Source organism: Balaenoptera borealis (genome assembly GCF_965194805.1).
Source record: "Balaenoptera borealis genome assembly, chromosome: 1".
In the NCBI taxonomy this organism is placed as follows: Eukaryota; Metazoa; Chordata; class Mammalia; order Artiodactyla; family Balaenopteridae; genus Balaenoptera; species Balaenoptera borealis.
Window position 1 is genome coordinate 24,963,777 of NC_138860.1, and position 15,678 is coordinate 24,979,454.

General features: G+C 33.9%; 1 protein-coding gene across 8 annotated transcripts in view; it reads right to left on the reverse strand.

Annotated features, from left to right (window-relative positions):
• LOC309605007 (serine/threonine-protein kinase MRCK alpha-like) overlaps positions 1–15,678 on the reverse strand; it is a 120,173-nt gene that overhangs the window by 24,227 nt on the left and 80,268 nt on the right. For all 8 annotated transcript variants that reach the window (XM_082340194.1, XM_082340193.1, XM_082340195.1 and 5 more), the window contains 5 exons: positions 12,590–12,673; positions 6,937–7,042; positions 4,346–4,482; positions 3,516–3,655; positions 2,156–2,237 (listed from right to left, as the gene is read on the reverse strand). In XM_082340194.1, coding sequence (XP_082196320.1) covers positions 2,156–2,237; positions 3,516–3,655; positions 4,346–4,482; positions 6,937–7,042; positions 12,590–12,673 — 549 coding nt within the window. The remainder of the gene's footprint in view (positions 1–2,155; positions 2,238–3,515; positions 3,656–4,345; positions 4,483–6,936; positions 7,043–12,589; positions 12,674–15,678) is intronic.

The following is a 15,678-nucleotide window of genomic DNA, read 5'->3' on the forward strand; positions in this document are numbered from 1 at the left end:
ATCCCATTCTAAATGTTAGTGTCATTTGTATTTTCTTTGCTGCAAAGTGCCAGAATACTATCACTAAAAAATCCATTACCCACAGTCATATAACAACAGCAACTGACATTTATTGAGTAATTACTGGGCACTGGGCACAGATCAAAGCACTTTGTAAGTATTAACTCATTTAACTCTATCAACATCTTTACAAGGTAGGTATTGTTATTATATTGAGTTTATATATGAAAAAAACTGTGATGCAGAGAAATTAATTTCTCCAAGGACACACAACTAGACTGGAATCCTGTGTCCACGCTTGTGAGCACTACACTATACTGATTTTCAACTTGTTTTAAAAAAGTCAAAAATACTCAGAAGTACTTAAGATTCTCTGTTACTTCATAACAATAACTCATCTCAGGGAAGACCAGATCACTTGAGCTAGTATTTAAATGAAGGTTTATAATTATACAATGACACTATAATCAGAACAGAATTAAATTATGTATATATGGATCCTTTACTAAAAGTAATTTGGGACTTCCCTGGTGGTCCAGTGGCTGGGACTCCACACGCCCAGTGCAGGGGGCCTGGGTTCGATCCCTGATCAGGGAACTAGATCCCACATGCTGCAGCTAAAAGCCCCCCGGGCTGCAACTAACACACGGCGCAGCTAAATAAATAAATTAATATTTAAAAAAAAAAAAAAAGTAATTTAAGCAGCAGTGACAATAAAATCCCACAATTAGAATCAGTTAAGATAAGTGGGCCTCTGTAGGCTCCCTTGGTACTGGTGAGAGAATAGTTGTTGGTCTAGGAACTGAAAGACTAAGTATGGTCTTTGTCTGACCTTCCTCATATACAAGATTCATAGACAAATACAAAGCATATAGGCATACCATTAAGGCAACAGTCCTTTTTATTAACCTCTATTACCTTAATTCACCAACTCGAGATGGCCCTGTATTAGACAGCCTCCAAAGATGGCTACCAACAATTCTTCTATGGAATCCCACTCTTCTTGTCAAGAAATGCAGTCTATTTCCCCTTCTCTTAAATCCGGGCCGACCTCATGACTTGCTTTGGCCAACAGAATGGAGAGGGGTTATTATGCCTGTTTTGAGCCTAGTCCTTAAAAGGCCTGGCAGCTTCCTCTGCTCTCTTGGAAGTCGGTCACGGAGAGCTCAGCCAGACTAGTGGATGATTAGAGACCACGTGGGGAGAGTTCATACAGAGAACTGAGGTGGCCCAGTGAACAGCCAAGTACCAAGGCGAACAGCCAGCACCAAGGCCCCAGATGTGAGAGTAAGGTCATTTTGGATATTCCTGCTCCAAATGAGCTGAATGCAGTCACATGAGAGACCCCAGTTGACACCAGAACTTTATACCTGAAGAACTGACCCACAGAATGGTGAAAAATAAATCACTGTTGGCTTAAGCCACTAAGTTTTGGAGTGGTTATTACAAAGCAATAGAACTGAAACATACTAACTTTTTAAATGAGATCTTAAAGAAACTTCTATTTTTTAAAAAATTGAGAAATCTCATGCTTATTCATTTTTTTCATGTTGTAGTGCTTATCTGAAAATTGAATTGTGACTCAAAATTATTATCCAAGAGGAAATCTATTTTAGAAGCCATATATTCATGCTTTCCTTCTTTTTTTTAAAATTTATTTTATTTTTGGCTGTGTTGGGTCTTCATTGCTGCGCGCAGGCTTTCTCTAGTTGCAGCGAGCCGGGGTTACGCTTCATTGCGGTGCACAGGCTTCTCATCGCGGTGGCTTCTCTTGTTGTGGAGCACAGGCTCTAGGTGCGCGGACTTCAGTAGTTGTGGCACATGGGCTCAGTAGTTGTGGCTCACGGGCTCTAGAGTGCAGGCTCAGTAGTTGTGGCACACAGACTATGTTGCTACGTGGCATGTAGGATCTTCCTGGACCAGGGCTCGAACCCGTGTCCCCTGCACTGGCAGGAGGATTCTTAACTGCTGCGCCACCAGGGAAGCCCTATTCATGCTTTCTATTGGTCTTTTACTAATTAAATATTTACTTAGCACAAATTGTCTATAAGATTTGGTTCTATTCCAAATAAGTTTGTGATCTATATAGAAAGGCAAAACGTATACTCATGAAAAGCGAATAATTCAGTGATCAAATTACAGCACACATACTTACTCTAAATATACAGGGTATGTCTTTTCGACTTGCATGAATAACATCAGAAGCCAAGACTGAACTCACAGAAAATTCTTCATCCCTGAAGGAAAAGTTAAAAGTCAATGGAAACAGTACAAGTCAGTGTATGTGGGTATGTGTGTGTGGTTTTAGGCGTGTATCCAAATAACACATATGAAGCAATCCTTAAAATTTAATTGCACAAAATATCCAAATTAAATTTTTAAAATTTTTTAATTTTCTCCCTTTGTAATTGATAGTGCCAAAAGTAATTTATCAAGTGTAATTTAACAGTGCCACATTATACAAGAGTTAGAAATCATTTCTGGCTTACTCGGAGTCAAAAGGCCAGTAAGTACATATGGATTCGAACCCTGGTAGGTCTGCAGCATCTCCAGCAGACTGCACCCTCTTTCCTCTCATAATACATCTCAAGTGCCTTCAACACAGCTCATCTGACATTTTCCTGTTCCTTCAACACCTAAAACAGATTTCCTCCACAATAATTTATTCCTTGTGACTTCCTTAATTTGGTTATTGGTACCATCATTCTCTTGGTCTTGAAGACTTGACATCTTAGTTTTATCTTTGATTCTTCTCCCTACCTTTCTGTAATTGGTCCCTTAGGAGGTTCTGTCAAATTTTCCTTACTGATATGCTAGTATTTCTTGCATCTGTTCCTTTATATTCCATATTTGTGGGGAAGATAATGTATTTGAAATGCTGGTATGAAATGCCAATGTGAGCCAGAGCTAGAAATTCTAGTTTTGAGCACTGGAGAAAGACCTGGACTGGAGACATATGTCCGGGAGTCGTCAACACAGAGATGGCTGAAGCTATGGCAGTCAATAAGATCACTGAGGGAGAGCGTTAAGAGAGTCACAAGAAGAGGGTAAGCAGAGCACCCCAAGGGGCAGGGGAAGATTCTGAAAAATGAAACTAGAAACATTCAAGAGATATACTTACTTAAATGTTCACTGATTCATTTTATATTCCAAGAGCCTGTCCGATTTTGAGATTTTTATTTCCTTTCCTCACATTGGAATTGTACCTAAGCCTTTACTTTAGGTGATGATATGAACATTACACACATGAGACTCCAGAACCCCAGCAACCTTTAAACTGGTCTTTTGGTTTCAAACATTAGCTTCTTCTCCCTGACCCAACACACATCAACCTGTTCTATAACTACACCTTATTTCATATTTTTAATTATGTTACGATTGCAATATTAGTAAATGAGAACATTAACATGAAATTAGATTTAAATAAAAACATGGCAATGCAATTAGAAGAAAAATCACATGCTTTTCATTCCTATGTTGCAAAGATACAAATATTTTCACCTTCGCAAACTTACCTCATGTCAATCACCTGGCTGACTACAACACTGGGCTGAGAGGCTTTTCCTTCAGCAATATCGTACAGAAAGAGTTTGAAATCACAAACTACAGCCAGTGCTCTTTGCCATCCTTTCTTCACTCCAGCTGGCTTAGGGATCTTAGACATGCAAACAAACAGACAAAACAACCTAAACTGAAATGTCAGTTAGAGCCCCTTTAATTACATATGTAACTGCATGATGAAAACCTAACGACAGTGTACACGTGTTGTAAGTCTGCCACTGTGTTTGGTAAAGTAGCAGATGGTACACATATATCATTAATAACATGGGAAAGTGTGATAACACATTCTTCAAACACTGATTGACATTATATTCTGAAAAAAACTTTAATGGTACCATTTTAATTTTCTCTAGCAATTCATTACAATAACATTCATGGATTTCTAAGTAGCATAAAAGCCAAATTTGGTAGTAGGATGAAAAGCAGCTTACACTTTAAATATTATTCAAGATTACAAGTAAGATTATGTCTTGACAATATCTCCTGCTTCATAAGCATATGCCAACCCTCCAGCAAGATGAAGAGCCAAAGACCCCTTTATGGAGATTGCAACATCTGTTCATTACAATACAGGGACAGTACAGAAAATTATGAGACATTTTGGAATTTATTCTGAGCGAAAGCTAGGTTTTTGTTTTCAGATCATGACTGTGAATGAAGTAAAACTGTTAGATGAATTTTATTCACCTAATTTTCTGTCAAGGACTGTGTTTGTAAGGTGATTTTCTTTCATTCATTAATTAGCCTTAAAAGATTAATCTAAACCCAACCTAATCATACTTACCCTGACATGCCCTTCATATGCTGTTCCTATTCCTTTCTGTGGATCTATACCCAGGGGACCTTTTGTCTGTTCAGGAGGAACTGGACAAGCAGTTGGAGCTTTGTTTACACAAGTTATGTGACATGAAAATCCACACACTTTTGGAGGGGAAAAAAGAAACAGTGTTCAATAAAAATTCGTTTTTACAAAGAGAAAATTCACTGAGCACTCATTACATGCAAAGTGCCATGTTAAATGAATGCTTACCTCTGATTTTATTTTAAACAACTTGACAGTATTTTTGTCATTTGGGGAGCTGATTCATTTGCTCACCAATAAGAATTTCAATGAGAAATAGTAAATACTTTTTTATTACTGTAATATGTAATATTACTGTTCTGTGTTAACACTAGTGATCAAAATGAGAAGCAAATAGATGGAAAAAAAATCTAACCTTGCAAATAAAACAAATGTTTTAAACTGAATTCTTAAAAGAGTAGCTTCTGGAGTTTTCTTTAACTCTTCATCTCACTGCAATTTGGTATCTGACCTGAAGTCTCTCTTGCAAGAGTCACTGATGGATGTTAAATTACCTGACATCTTTTCAATATCTGGCAAATTTTACCAATCCCTCTTTTTGAAATTTAAATTGTTCAATGGTTAAGAAGGTATAATTTAAATTTTAGGAGTTACTGATATTATTGTATATACTTAAATTACTACTAAGATAATAATAGTAGTTAACTTTATTGAGTGTTTTTAATTTTTTCTGTAATAATCTAAGAGAGGTAAGATTATCCCCATTTACATATGACTGGCCCTGGGTCACAGAACTCGTAAGTGGCATTGCTGGAATTCAAACCCAGGCAGTCTTGCTCAGAGCCTGCATACGTAACTACCAAGAGTATTGCCATGATACCTCTTGATACTTAAATGATGAACTTGAGATTCTAAGACAAAATGATAAATAAAAATAAACTCTCTTCCACTGAGACTTGGTTGGTTGAGAATTAAAGGTTACAATATTTAAAACCAACAAGCTTGTTGGGAGGGGTTACAGACTAAGAATATCTATTTAGACAATTCCTACTCTCAGGGGGATCCTGGAGAATATCTGGGAAGGAATAAAAGAGGAACTGAAGGGATACCATCATGGGAACACATACACGTGGGAAAATGGATTGTATATCACAAATGGATACAAAACCAGCAGAGAGGCAAGAGGGACTAGTACTGACTGTCAAAAACGATTCATCTTCTGTAAGACAACTCATTCACTTCTAAGTAGAGTGTCTAACAAGTTACAATTTGCTTTAATAAGCAAAAATCTCTCTTCCAACGGGCAATGGAAACAATAAGATAATTGTCCTATACTGGATCTAATTTCAACCAAGAAGAATTAAAATGACAGGACTCTTTAGAGGTTATAACCACATTATACAACACTTATGAAAGCCTGAGCATAGTCCAATGTGTCCCCACAGCTTTATAGGGTAGGCTGGTAGGCTGCAAAGAGTCAGTCTGAAGAAAAGGCCCAATTTCATGGCAGGAGACCCTTAGAAGGGAAGAGAATTGGGAAGATCTCAAAAATTCCTACTATGGAACTGCAAATGATTCTGGTTCATAAAAAATGACAAGAGACCTAAAGCCAAGTAGCTGCCAGGATTCTTTCTGATAAACAGATTAAAAAAATCACATTTATAAGTACTGGCTAAGTTTCACAATGAGACAAAGCAAATTCTCTCCATTGGGTTCAGACACACCTCCCTAGTCAATGACAGAGGCTATTCCTTCTCAGATTACTTTGTTATCTTTACCTTTAACCTCCCCTTAACTATGTTTCCCAAGGCTCTGTCCTCATACTTGTTCTCTTTTTACTCTACATGTGTTTCCTGGAAAACATCATTCATATTCATCACTTCACACATTCAGAACTCTCAAATCTCTACTTTTAAAGCCTGCCCATTTCCTTTGGCTCTAAACCCATGCATCTAAGAGACTAGTTAAGATAATGCAATCAGGATCTTCCACTTGGGTTGTGAGAACTAGCCAAACAGTAGAACACTGATCCCCAGTGCCTAGAAGCACAGAGCAGGCATTCTGCGAGCATGTGATGGATGGATCAATGAATGGTAGGGAAAAACCTCTGCTACTAACACTAGGAGTAAAATATCTTTTGAGGCATAGTAGCCGACATTTAATATTTGTGAAAAGATACTTCATTGTCTACTTATTAATAATAATTTCTCTAATAAATTAAACAAGAGTAAAATTAAATGAATAGATTCAAGAATAACTTTCACATATTTTGTCATACAGGTTAATGGGTTTTGGGGACCACAAATTCTCCTGAATGATGAAACAAAGATGAATGAAACATATTTAAATATAGCTCCCCTGGAAAATGTTTCTAGGGACCATCTGTCTAGTTTCCAATATTCAACAGACTTTAGCAAGGTGTTCAGTTTATTATCCAAAGAAAAGCAAATGATTAAGTTAAATAAATAAACATTTATATACTTTTTAAAGAGAATAAAGCTATTTGATTACAATTCAGGGAGTAAATGTCAGGACTCTAAATTAGTCACATTTTCTTACCATTTAGTTCTTACCTTCACAGGAACAGCCTTGTCTTATCAAGCCCACCATCAAGGAGGTACACTGATGACATTTGGTAGGAGTAGTAAAAGATTTGACAAAAAACTGATGAGTCTTGCGCTGCAAAACAAATTGATAAAAACATACACATTGTTGATTTAAAGGACTTCCATAATATGAATCTCTGTGAACCACACCAGCTGCTAGAATGTTTTCTAATTAGGTGTAGAATGAATTCTTTTCATTTCTCACCACATCTTTCTATAATTAATGCTCTTTAAATATTTTTATTAGGCAATATTGAGCTGGATTATGCTAAAAATAATATAAGAAGTTAAATGATAATCAATTGCTCTTGAATGCCGTTTGAAAAGTTATAAAATAAACTAGCATTTTTTTGCTCATGAATTTTGAATTCAGGATTTTTGTAAATTCTTTGGCAATGCATTAGGTGAAATTTTGCATATTTATACCTATACAAATAAAGAAATTTAATATGCTTTTATACCTTCTTACGAAGAACAAACAGTAATTTAAAATTCTTGTCCCTACTAAAAATCATGTATTTGATTTTCTGGGACCACGAACAAGTAACATGCTTAACAAACATGTTTCCTCCCTTGGAAGCAGGCAGTATTACACTTGAGCAGATATAAATACACATATATTATTCCAGAGACAGACTGAAAACCCAGCAGTTAAAGTTCCTCTCTAAGTCTTTGCTGATCTGTATGGTGGTACGCCAATGTAGATTTCAGCTCTCTAGAACACTTCTTTCCTCTCCAAATGAACTCTTAGCATGTTTTAATAATAAATGAATTGTAGCCACTGTTCTATCACTCTGCTGTGTGAATTTAGGAACAAATTACTTAACTCCTCTGTGTCTCACTTTCTTTATTCTATAAAATAGAATCAGTAATAATATCTACTTCATGGGGTGGTTAAATGAGCATTAATATAAACAAAGCCTTTTGAACAGTGCTGGCACAGAGTAAGCATTCAAAACATATTTACATATGTATGTTATAAATATAAACATATTTATAAAACATATTCTGAAAACAAATTTGGCTAATTATTTCTTTTTTATATGTGTGATTGATTTAAACTAGTAAAAACTTTATCCTGTATTCTGGTAATGTGTGAATACTGATGGAAAACAGTTTTAAAGTAGTATTATTTCAGTTGAAGTTTACCATATTAACAAAAAACTAAAGAGAATATTCAAAGCTTTAAAATTTAAGTTAAAAATAAATTTTGCTCTTCTCAACTGGGATATATTTACATATAACAAAAGAAATTAAAAAAAAATCAAGCGTAGAAAAGTACATCATCTTTTTATATTAGGGTCCTGGAATGGAATGAGATTCTCAAATTTAGAGCAGTCATGAGCTCTGGTCCAACCTCAAACCATTCTATTCTAGAAGTTCCTCAGAACCTTTGGTCAGTTTCAAAGCCGCACTGGGCTGACTTTATTCTAAGTAGGGTACAGACTATCTTTCTACTGGCTCTATAATTGCTGTATGTGGACTGAGCAACAACCAAGGTGCAGACGTTGTGCCAGTAATTCTCAATCATCTCATTTAATGGAGACAATGCCTCTGGGAAGACAGGTATTATTTCTTTATATAGATGAAGACACTGAAACTCAGAGAGATTAAATAAATTAGTCATGAATAGACAGTTATTGGTAGAGTTAAAATTCAAGCCTGGATCTGATTCTGCCATCTTTCAGAGTTCGATAACTTAAAAACATGTAACTGAAAACTATGATCCAAAAAAAAAACCCAAAACACCAGACTGCATAAGACACAGTTAGGTCAAGACTAGAGGCCTCCATGCCTGTGATAAAAATACCTGATTTGTTAACATCACATAAAATTTTGCTCAACATTTCTCCTGTATACTAATTTTTACTCTTAGTTTTTTTAACTTTCAGGAACTATGAGAGTAAATTTTCTAGTGCTAACTTTTTCAATTGTTCAAAATACATTAATGCAATAATGCAAAATTTGTTACTGATTGGTTCTAAAGGCTTCTATTACAATGAAAGAATTAGTCAATGGCTTGAGGTAAGTAACTGTTCTTTTTTTCTTCTTCTAAAGGATAAGAAGACATGTCTGAAATGACAGTAATAAAATAACCATGCCCATGACAAATTTAATAGTATTACATCACAATATCTAAAAATTGCTTACAAAACATATTTATTATATACTTTTTCCCCAGAGATCTGCTCAGGATGTCATAATTTTAACTAAGTATGCAATAGTAGGAAAGATAAACAATGTTTTACCAAAGCATTGATTTTAAATGACCAACTGGCAGGTGCCGGTTAAATTCTAGGAGGTGGGCGTGATTCACTACTGAAGATTAATGGTCCATGTTTTACTAATCCCAACTAAGAACAGTATAATATATAACATAAATAACATGATTCTGAGAGCATCAAACTTTAGGCAACACACAATAGGCTTCTGGTTTTCTTTCTTTCTGGTGCGGGGTGGGGGAAGATGAATAGTAACAAAAAGATAGGTAAATTCAGCCCTAGGATCTAGACCACTTGGCTTCTGGATCTTTCTAAGATCCCCCTTCTTGTCTCCTGGTCAATACCTGATTTCTAATACTTCCACAAAAGGTAGTTGGAGGAGGAGAAAAAAATGATTAGTAAAAGAGGCATTAAACCTAAAGCATGAACTCAAATTAATTTTAGATTATGTGATAATTTGGAATGAAATGAGAATTAACTATAACCTCGAAATTTAAAGAAGTTGATAGAAAGAAGGGTTCTTTTCTATTCCAATTTTGTCAGTGTTGCAGACTTCAAGCTACTCAGTGGAGAAGGTAAAATACTTTTAATAAAAGATGTGAGAACAAAGTAGAACCAACCCTTTTTGAGAACTTACAAATTAGTAGTTGTACATAATTAGGATTCTACACTATAAATGACAAGTAAAGGAGTCTTTATCTCAAGCAAACCTTTATTAAAAGTTTTTTTTAAATAACCTTTTTCCCTTTTAAACACTTTTACTTTGAGATAATTATAGATTCAATCCTTCATCTTTTAAAAAACATGAAGTAAATTTTATTTTATTTTTTGGGGAGGAACAATAGGTGTACAAAATTGAGTTAATATTCAGTCCATGAAATATTATCACCAGAGCTTCGTGGAGGCCCCTCTAATTTTGTTTGACCTTATTTATTTATTTATTTATTTATTTATTTATTTATTTATTTATTTATTAAACTGGACCCCTATCTTAAACCACTCATAAAAATCAACTCAAAAGTAAGGATGGAGTAAGGATTGAACATGGACCTGAGTCCATAAAACTCCTAGAAAAGAGCATAAGGACTAAGATCTTTGACATTGGTCTTGTATTTAGCCTTATTTTATTTTTAATTCATCCTTGATGATCTACTCCCCATCCTTCCCCATGAAATCTGTCACCCAATCTAATGTGATCTACACAGGTCCTTGGATATGTACACAGCCTTATGAGTTAGATATTTTTGAGTGTTGCTAATTTATATAAATGTGATTTTGTTACACATCAACCATATTTTACCTATCTTTCTTCTATTTCCAACTCCCTGTTACCATATGCAGCAGTAAGCATCTCTGTCATGTTGCCTAATGGATCTGCATAAAAATTTTTCTGAAGGAATGAGATTGTTGGGTTATGTGGTATATGTCTACTCTAGTAGCCAGGTTGTTCTCCAGAATGGTTGTGCCTGTTTAAAATTCCACTAGCTGTGTGTGAAGCTGCGTGTTTCTTCACATCCTTGATGCTACCTTACTTATTTTTTGACAATCTGGTGAGTATAAAGTAGTATTAATTTTAAAATTATTAAATTATTTTAATTTTTAATTTCACCAATTATAAATAAGGTTGGACATTTCTTCACATGCTTGCTGACCATCAGGATTTCCTTTTATGGGAATTACTTATATTATTTGCCAGATTTTCAACTGGATTTCTCATCTTTTTCACATGCAGTTACAGGAGTTTCTTATATACTGTGTTCTAGAAATGAATCCCTTACTGGTGTTAAACACTGCAAATATCCTCTACTAGTCTGTCATCACTTATTAACCACCTATTAACAATGTTTTCAATGTACAAAGATCTTTAATTTTAATGTAGTAAAGTCCATCAATATTTTCACCTTATGATTGTGATTTGAGATCTTATTTTCATTACCTAGTCACAAAGCAATTCTACACTTTCTCCTATGTATGTATGTTTAATTTTTAAAATCAAATTAATACATGTATATAGTTTTAAGAGTAAACAGTATCACAATCCTTATAACAAAAACAGAAGTACCCGTTTGCCCCAAGTCGTCCTTCCTAGGGGCAATTTCCTTTAACCCTGTTAGCTATTTACTTCTATCAGCAGAACGAATTTTAGGGTTCAGAGTTCTTTTTTTTCAACACTTTGAACATACTTCTTGTCTTCTTGCATCTCGTTGCTGTTGAGAAGACCAATATCAATTTGACTTTTGTTTAGATAATCTGCTTTCTCTTTGAAAGTTTTTAGAATTTTCTCTTGATCTATGATATCCTTAAATTTTGCTATAATGTGTCCAAGTGTGAATGTTTTCTTACCTACTCTTTTTAGCACATAATAATGTATTTCAGTATAAGGATTTCCATCTTTATTGCTGGGAAATATTAGGTCATTATTTCTTTAAGTATTTCCATCTCTCTATTTTTTCTTTTCTTTTGAAAGTCCTACTATATAGATAGACACTATTTCTGTCTTATAGCTTAACTTTCATATTTTCCACCTCATCTTCCATCTCACAACTTGTTTTTCTGCTACATCCAGTTTGCTCATTCTGCTATTAAAGCCAGTTACTTGAGTTCTTTATTTTAGCAGTTATATTTTCATGTCAAGCACCTGGAAATTATTTTTCTTTATAAGTACCTTATCCTGACCCATGTTGCCAACTTACTTCCTTTCTTACCTCTTTGAACATATTTATTATGCTTATTTTAAATTCATGCTCTGTCTAGCCTCAAAATTTATCTAGCATAGATTATTCAGTTTGTTGCTTTTTTTTATACCAGTTATACTTTGGTATATTTTATTAGTTTTTCAGATCCATCAATCTGTCTCTCATTCTGGGGTTTACCCGAAGTTTACGTTCAGTGGATGGAGAGTTCCAATTTCTAGAATTCCTTTGTAGGAGTTTGAGATAAGCAACTAAATCTTCATGTTCTACCATATACAATACTTTGGACATGGTCATGTTGAATGGAATGAAAAAAAAAAAATGACCTGAATTTTTCTCTAAACATTTCTCTTTCTAAGTGGTTTATTAAGCTCAATTTTAGATTCTTCCCCAAGTGGCCTCAACTTAATGCCTTCCTTACAGTACATACTCCAAGCACTACTCCTTGCTGTAACAGACTTCAAAACACTGAATTTAAGAAGATGGAAGTAAAACAAAACAAACTTTGCATGTTTGTCCTACCTTTCTTAGTGGTGATTATTTCCATTCATACAGAATTTATTCTCTTTCCCAGCTTTTATGTTTATAATTTTGAGGAATCTAATAGTAAAAATCATGGCACATAAAAAAGCAGAAGAAATCCATTCTCTTTCTTTCTTTTTTTTTTTTTCCACAACATACAATGCTTATAACTAGATTGAATACCTTAGGTGGAAAGCCAGTTGAACCAGGGCATCCTTTCTTCCTTAAGGTTGGTGTGTGAACTGGAAGTGGAGTATAGTCTACAGTCTGAATCCAGGGGAAAAGAGGAAATAAATGTCATAAAACACTCCATATATATCACACATCACTAAAAATAAAAGTAAACACAGCCAAACAAAACAGCAATAAGGAAAAATTATCTCAATGAAGCTAAAATTCTTAGTGTTGATAATTTAAATTTCTGCCTGCAATATCTACAAATAAACTATTTGTTCAATTTATAAAAATTATTTCAGTCTGGAAATTTAAAAATAAATAACTTGTAAAAGAGAATCTGCAGAAGAACACAAGAAAGTCATAGCATGTAGCCTACATAAAAATGAGGATATTAATTTTCAAGTTCAACTGAAAATGCCATATTAATTGTATAAAGTATCTGAAAGTTTTTAAGCAAGATTTATAATCAAAATATTTAGAAGATTCTTTTAACTCCTTTGACTTCTATATACAGAATGCATATTACATATATGGAATACAATTCTGTGGATTTGTGTGTATGTGTGTAGAGAGAAAGAGCGAGAGAGCGCATGCGAGATATAGAGATTGATTGATTGATGGATTGATTGATTAGTGGGATTTTTGTGAAGAAAATCATTTCTAAGAAGGGAGTTAGATTATTTAATATTACTGGAATTCAGAACTGACAGAAATTTAATTACTTGCCATATCTTTATTTTATGGCATATTACTGTAAGATATTTCTTTGAATGAAAGGAACCAGTGATTTTACTGGATGTTATTGTGGAAAAAAAGAGACATCACTTATTAGCAAAGTGTAAAAAAAATACACGAAGAATGACTTCCTTTTAGGATGCTAAGCAAGCAAGCAAGAGGAAAAAGCTAGCTTTGTGTAAAGTTACAGAATATTCTAAAATATTAAGAGAAAAATGGATGGTCCCTCTTTGCCTTTGTTACTATATAACCTCCAAAAGCCAAATATCTGATACACATGATAGCCTTAAAATGGAATTTAGATGGGCTTCTCAGAGTTTTCAACTTAACTGTGAGTTTAGTTCTAATTTAAATTTAATTTACTTTTAAATAGCTTGAAAAAAGTATTAAACCCAATTTATAATTTAACATTAAAAAAAATAAATATGAAATAAAAGAGATGAATACAAAACCTTTATGAAAGTTAATAAAGAACAATTCATAGGAAACAAAATTGTCACTAGAATTTACCTAGAAAGTCCAAGAGAAGTTTTTAGAATTAAAAGGGGTGAAGTAGGGGTGCTGAATCCAAGATCATCACAATTCATAAAGACCAGCAATGCCTAATTTAGGAAACATATTTTAAAGAGACCCCATTCACCATAGCAATAAAAATTTAAGGTTCCTAGGAACAAATCTAACAAGCAATTTGGTGTACATTCGGGAAGAAAATAATGAAACTTTATTGAAGGATATAAAAAAAAATCTAAATAATGTTCATAGACGGAAAGGCCCAATATCACAAAGAGATCAGTTCTCCTCAGATAATCTATAAATTCAAATCCAATCAAAAGCTTTACATGGAACCTACAAGCTGAACCTAAAAATCATATGTAAAAACTAAAGGGTCAAGAAGTAAAGGAAGAAGAACAAGGTATGTGGGAGTGGCTGATCATACCAGGTATCAGGAATTATTTGAAGGCTACAATAATTAAGACAATGTGATGCTGGCACAGGAATAGACAAAAAGAACAATGAAAGAGAATAGAGAATCCCAGACAAAAAGAACAATGAAAGAGAATAGAGAATCCCCAAACAGACCCATTTATATAAAGCAGAGATAGATTTACACATCAATGGGGGAAATATAGGAGAGTTGGTGGTTCATACAAGAAAAACATTAGATTAGAACTCCATTTCTCATAATACATAACAACAAATTTTAGTTGGATTAAAGTCCTAAACATGTAAAAGCAAAATTTAAAAACTTTTAGAAGAAAATATGGAAGAAAATCTTTATAACTGCTGCATAGAGAAGAACTGTTTTAGAAAGACATAAAAAGCAGAAGTCACAAAAGACTGACAAATATGACTACTTTAAAATAAAAACTGTTGCAAGACAAAAAGATACGACAAATAAAATTTTAAAATAAGCCACAGACTGGAAGAAAATATTTGCAATGCATATAGCCAGCTAGGAATTAGTATCCAGAATATATAAAGAACAATTACAAAACAAGTGGAAAAATAATTCAGTAGAACAACAGACAAAAAGACATGAACAGGCAAATCATCGATGGTCAATAAACATATAAAAAGATGTTGAATAACACTTGAGATCAGAGAACTGCAAATTAAAACAAAAATGCCACTCTATACCCATCAAATAGACAAAAGTTAATGTCTGACAGTACCAAGGGTTGGAAGGATGTGGGGAAATAGGGAATTCACTCACACACACACTGCTGGTGGGAGTGAAAACGGGTCCAACCACTGTGGAAAATAATTTGACAAGATCTAGTTAAAGCTGAAAATGCATATTCCACACAACCCAATAATTCCACTTCTAGGTATATATGCTGAACAAACTCTGCACATTTGCAAAAGCAGATAGCTATTAGGATGTTCACTTCAGCAATGACTGTAATAACAAAAAACTGGAAACAACCTAAATATCCAACAACAGGAGAATGGATAAATAGTTGTGGTATATTCATACAATGAAATATTATGCAACAGTTATAATGAATGAACTAAGTAGACATGTATCTGTATAAGATGCAGATAACCTTTGTGTAAAATTTAAATATACAACAAACACTATTATGTATTGTTTATGGCTACAAATGAAATAAACATGTAAAAGTAAGGAAGAAAGGGAGTATGTCAATTTCAGGGTATTTAGATATGTCTGGGAAGGGAGAGGGGGAATGGTATAGGGAAGGTTATTTCAACTGTCTGGAATATTTTCTTTCTTTTTAATACAAATTTTGGGGCAAAATGTTCACATATGTTAAATCTGTGGATGGTGGTTATGTGGGTGTTTATAATATTATTTTCTGTATGCTTTAAATATTTTAACATTAAAATAAAAATGCATA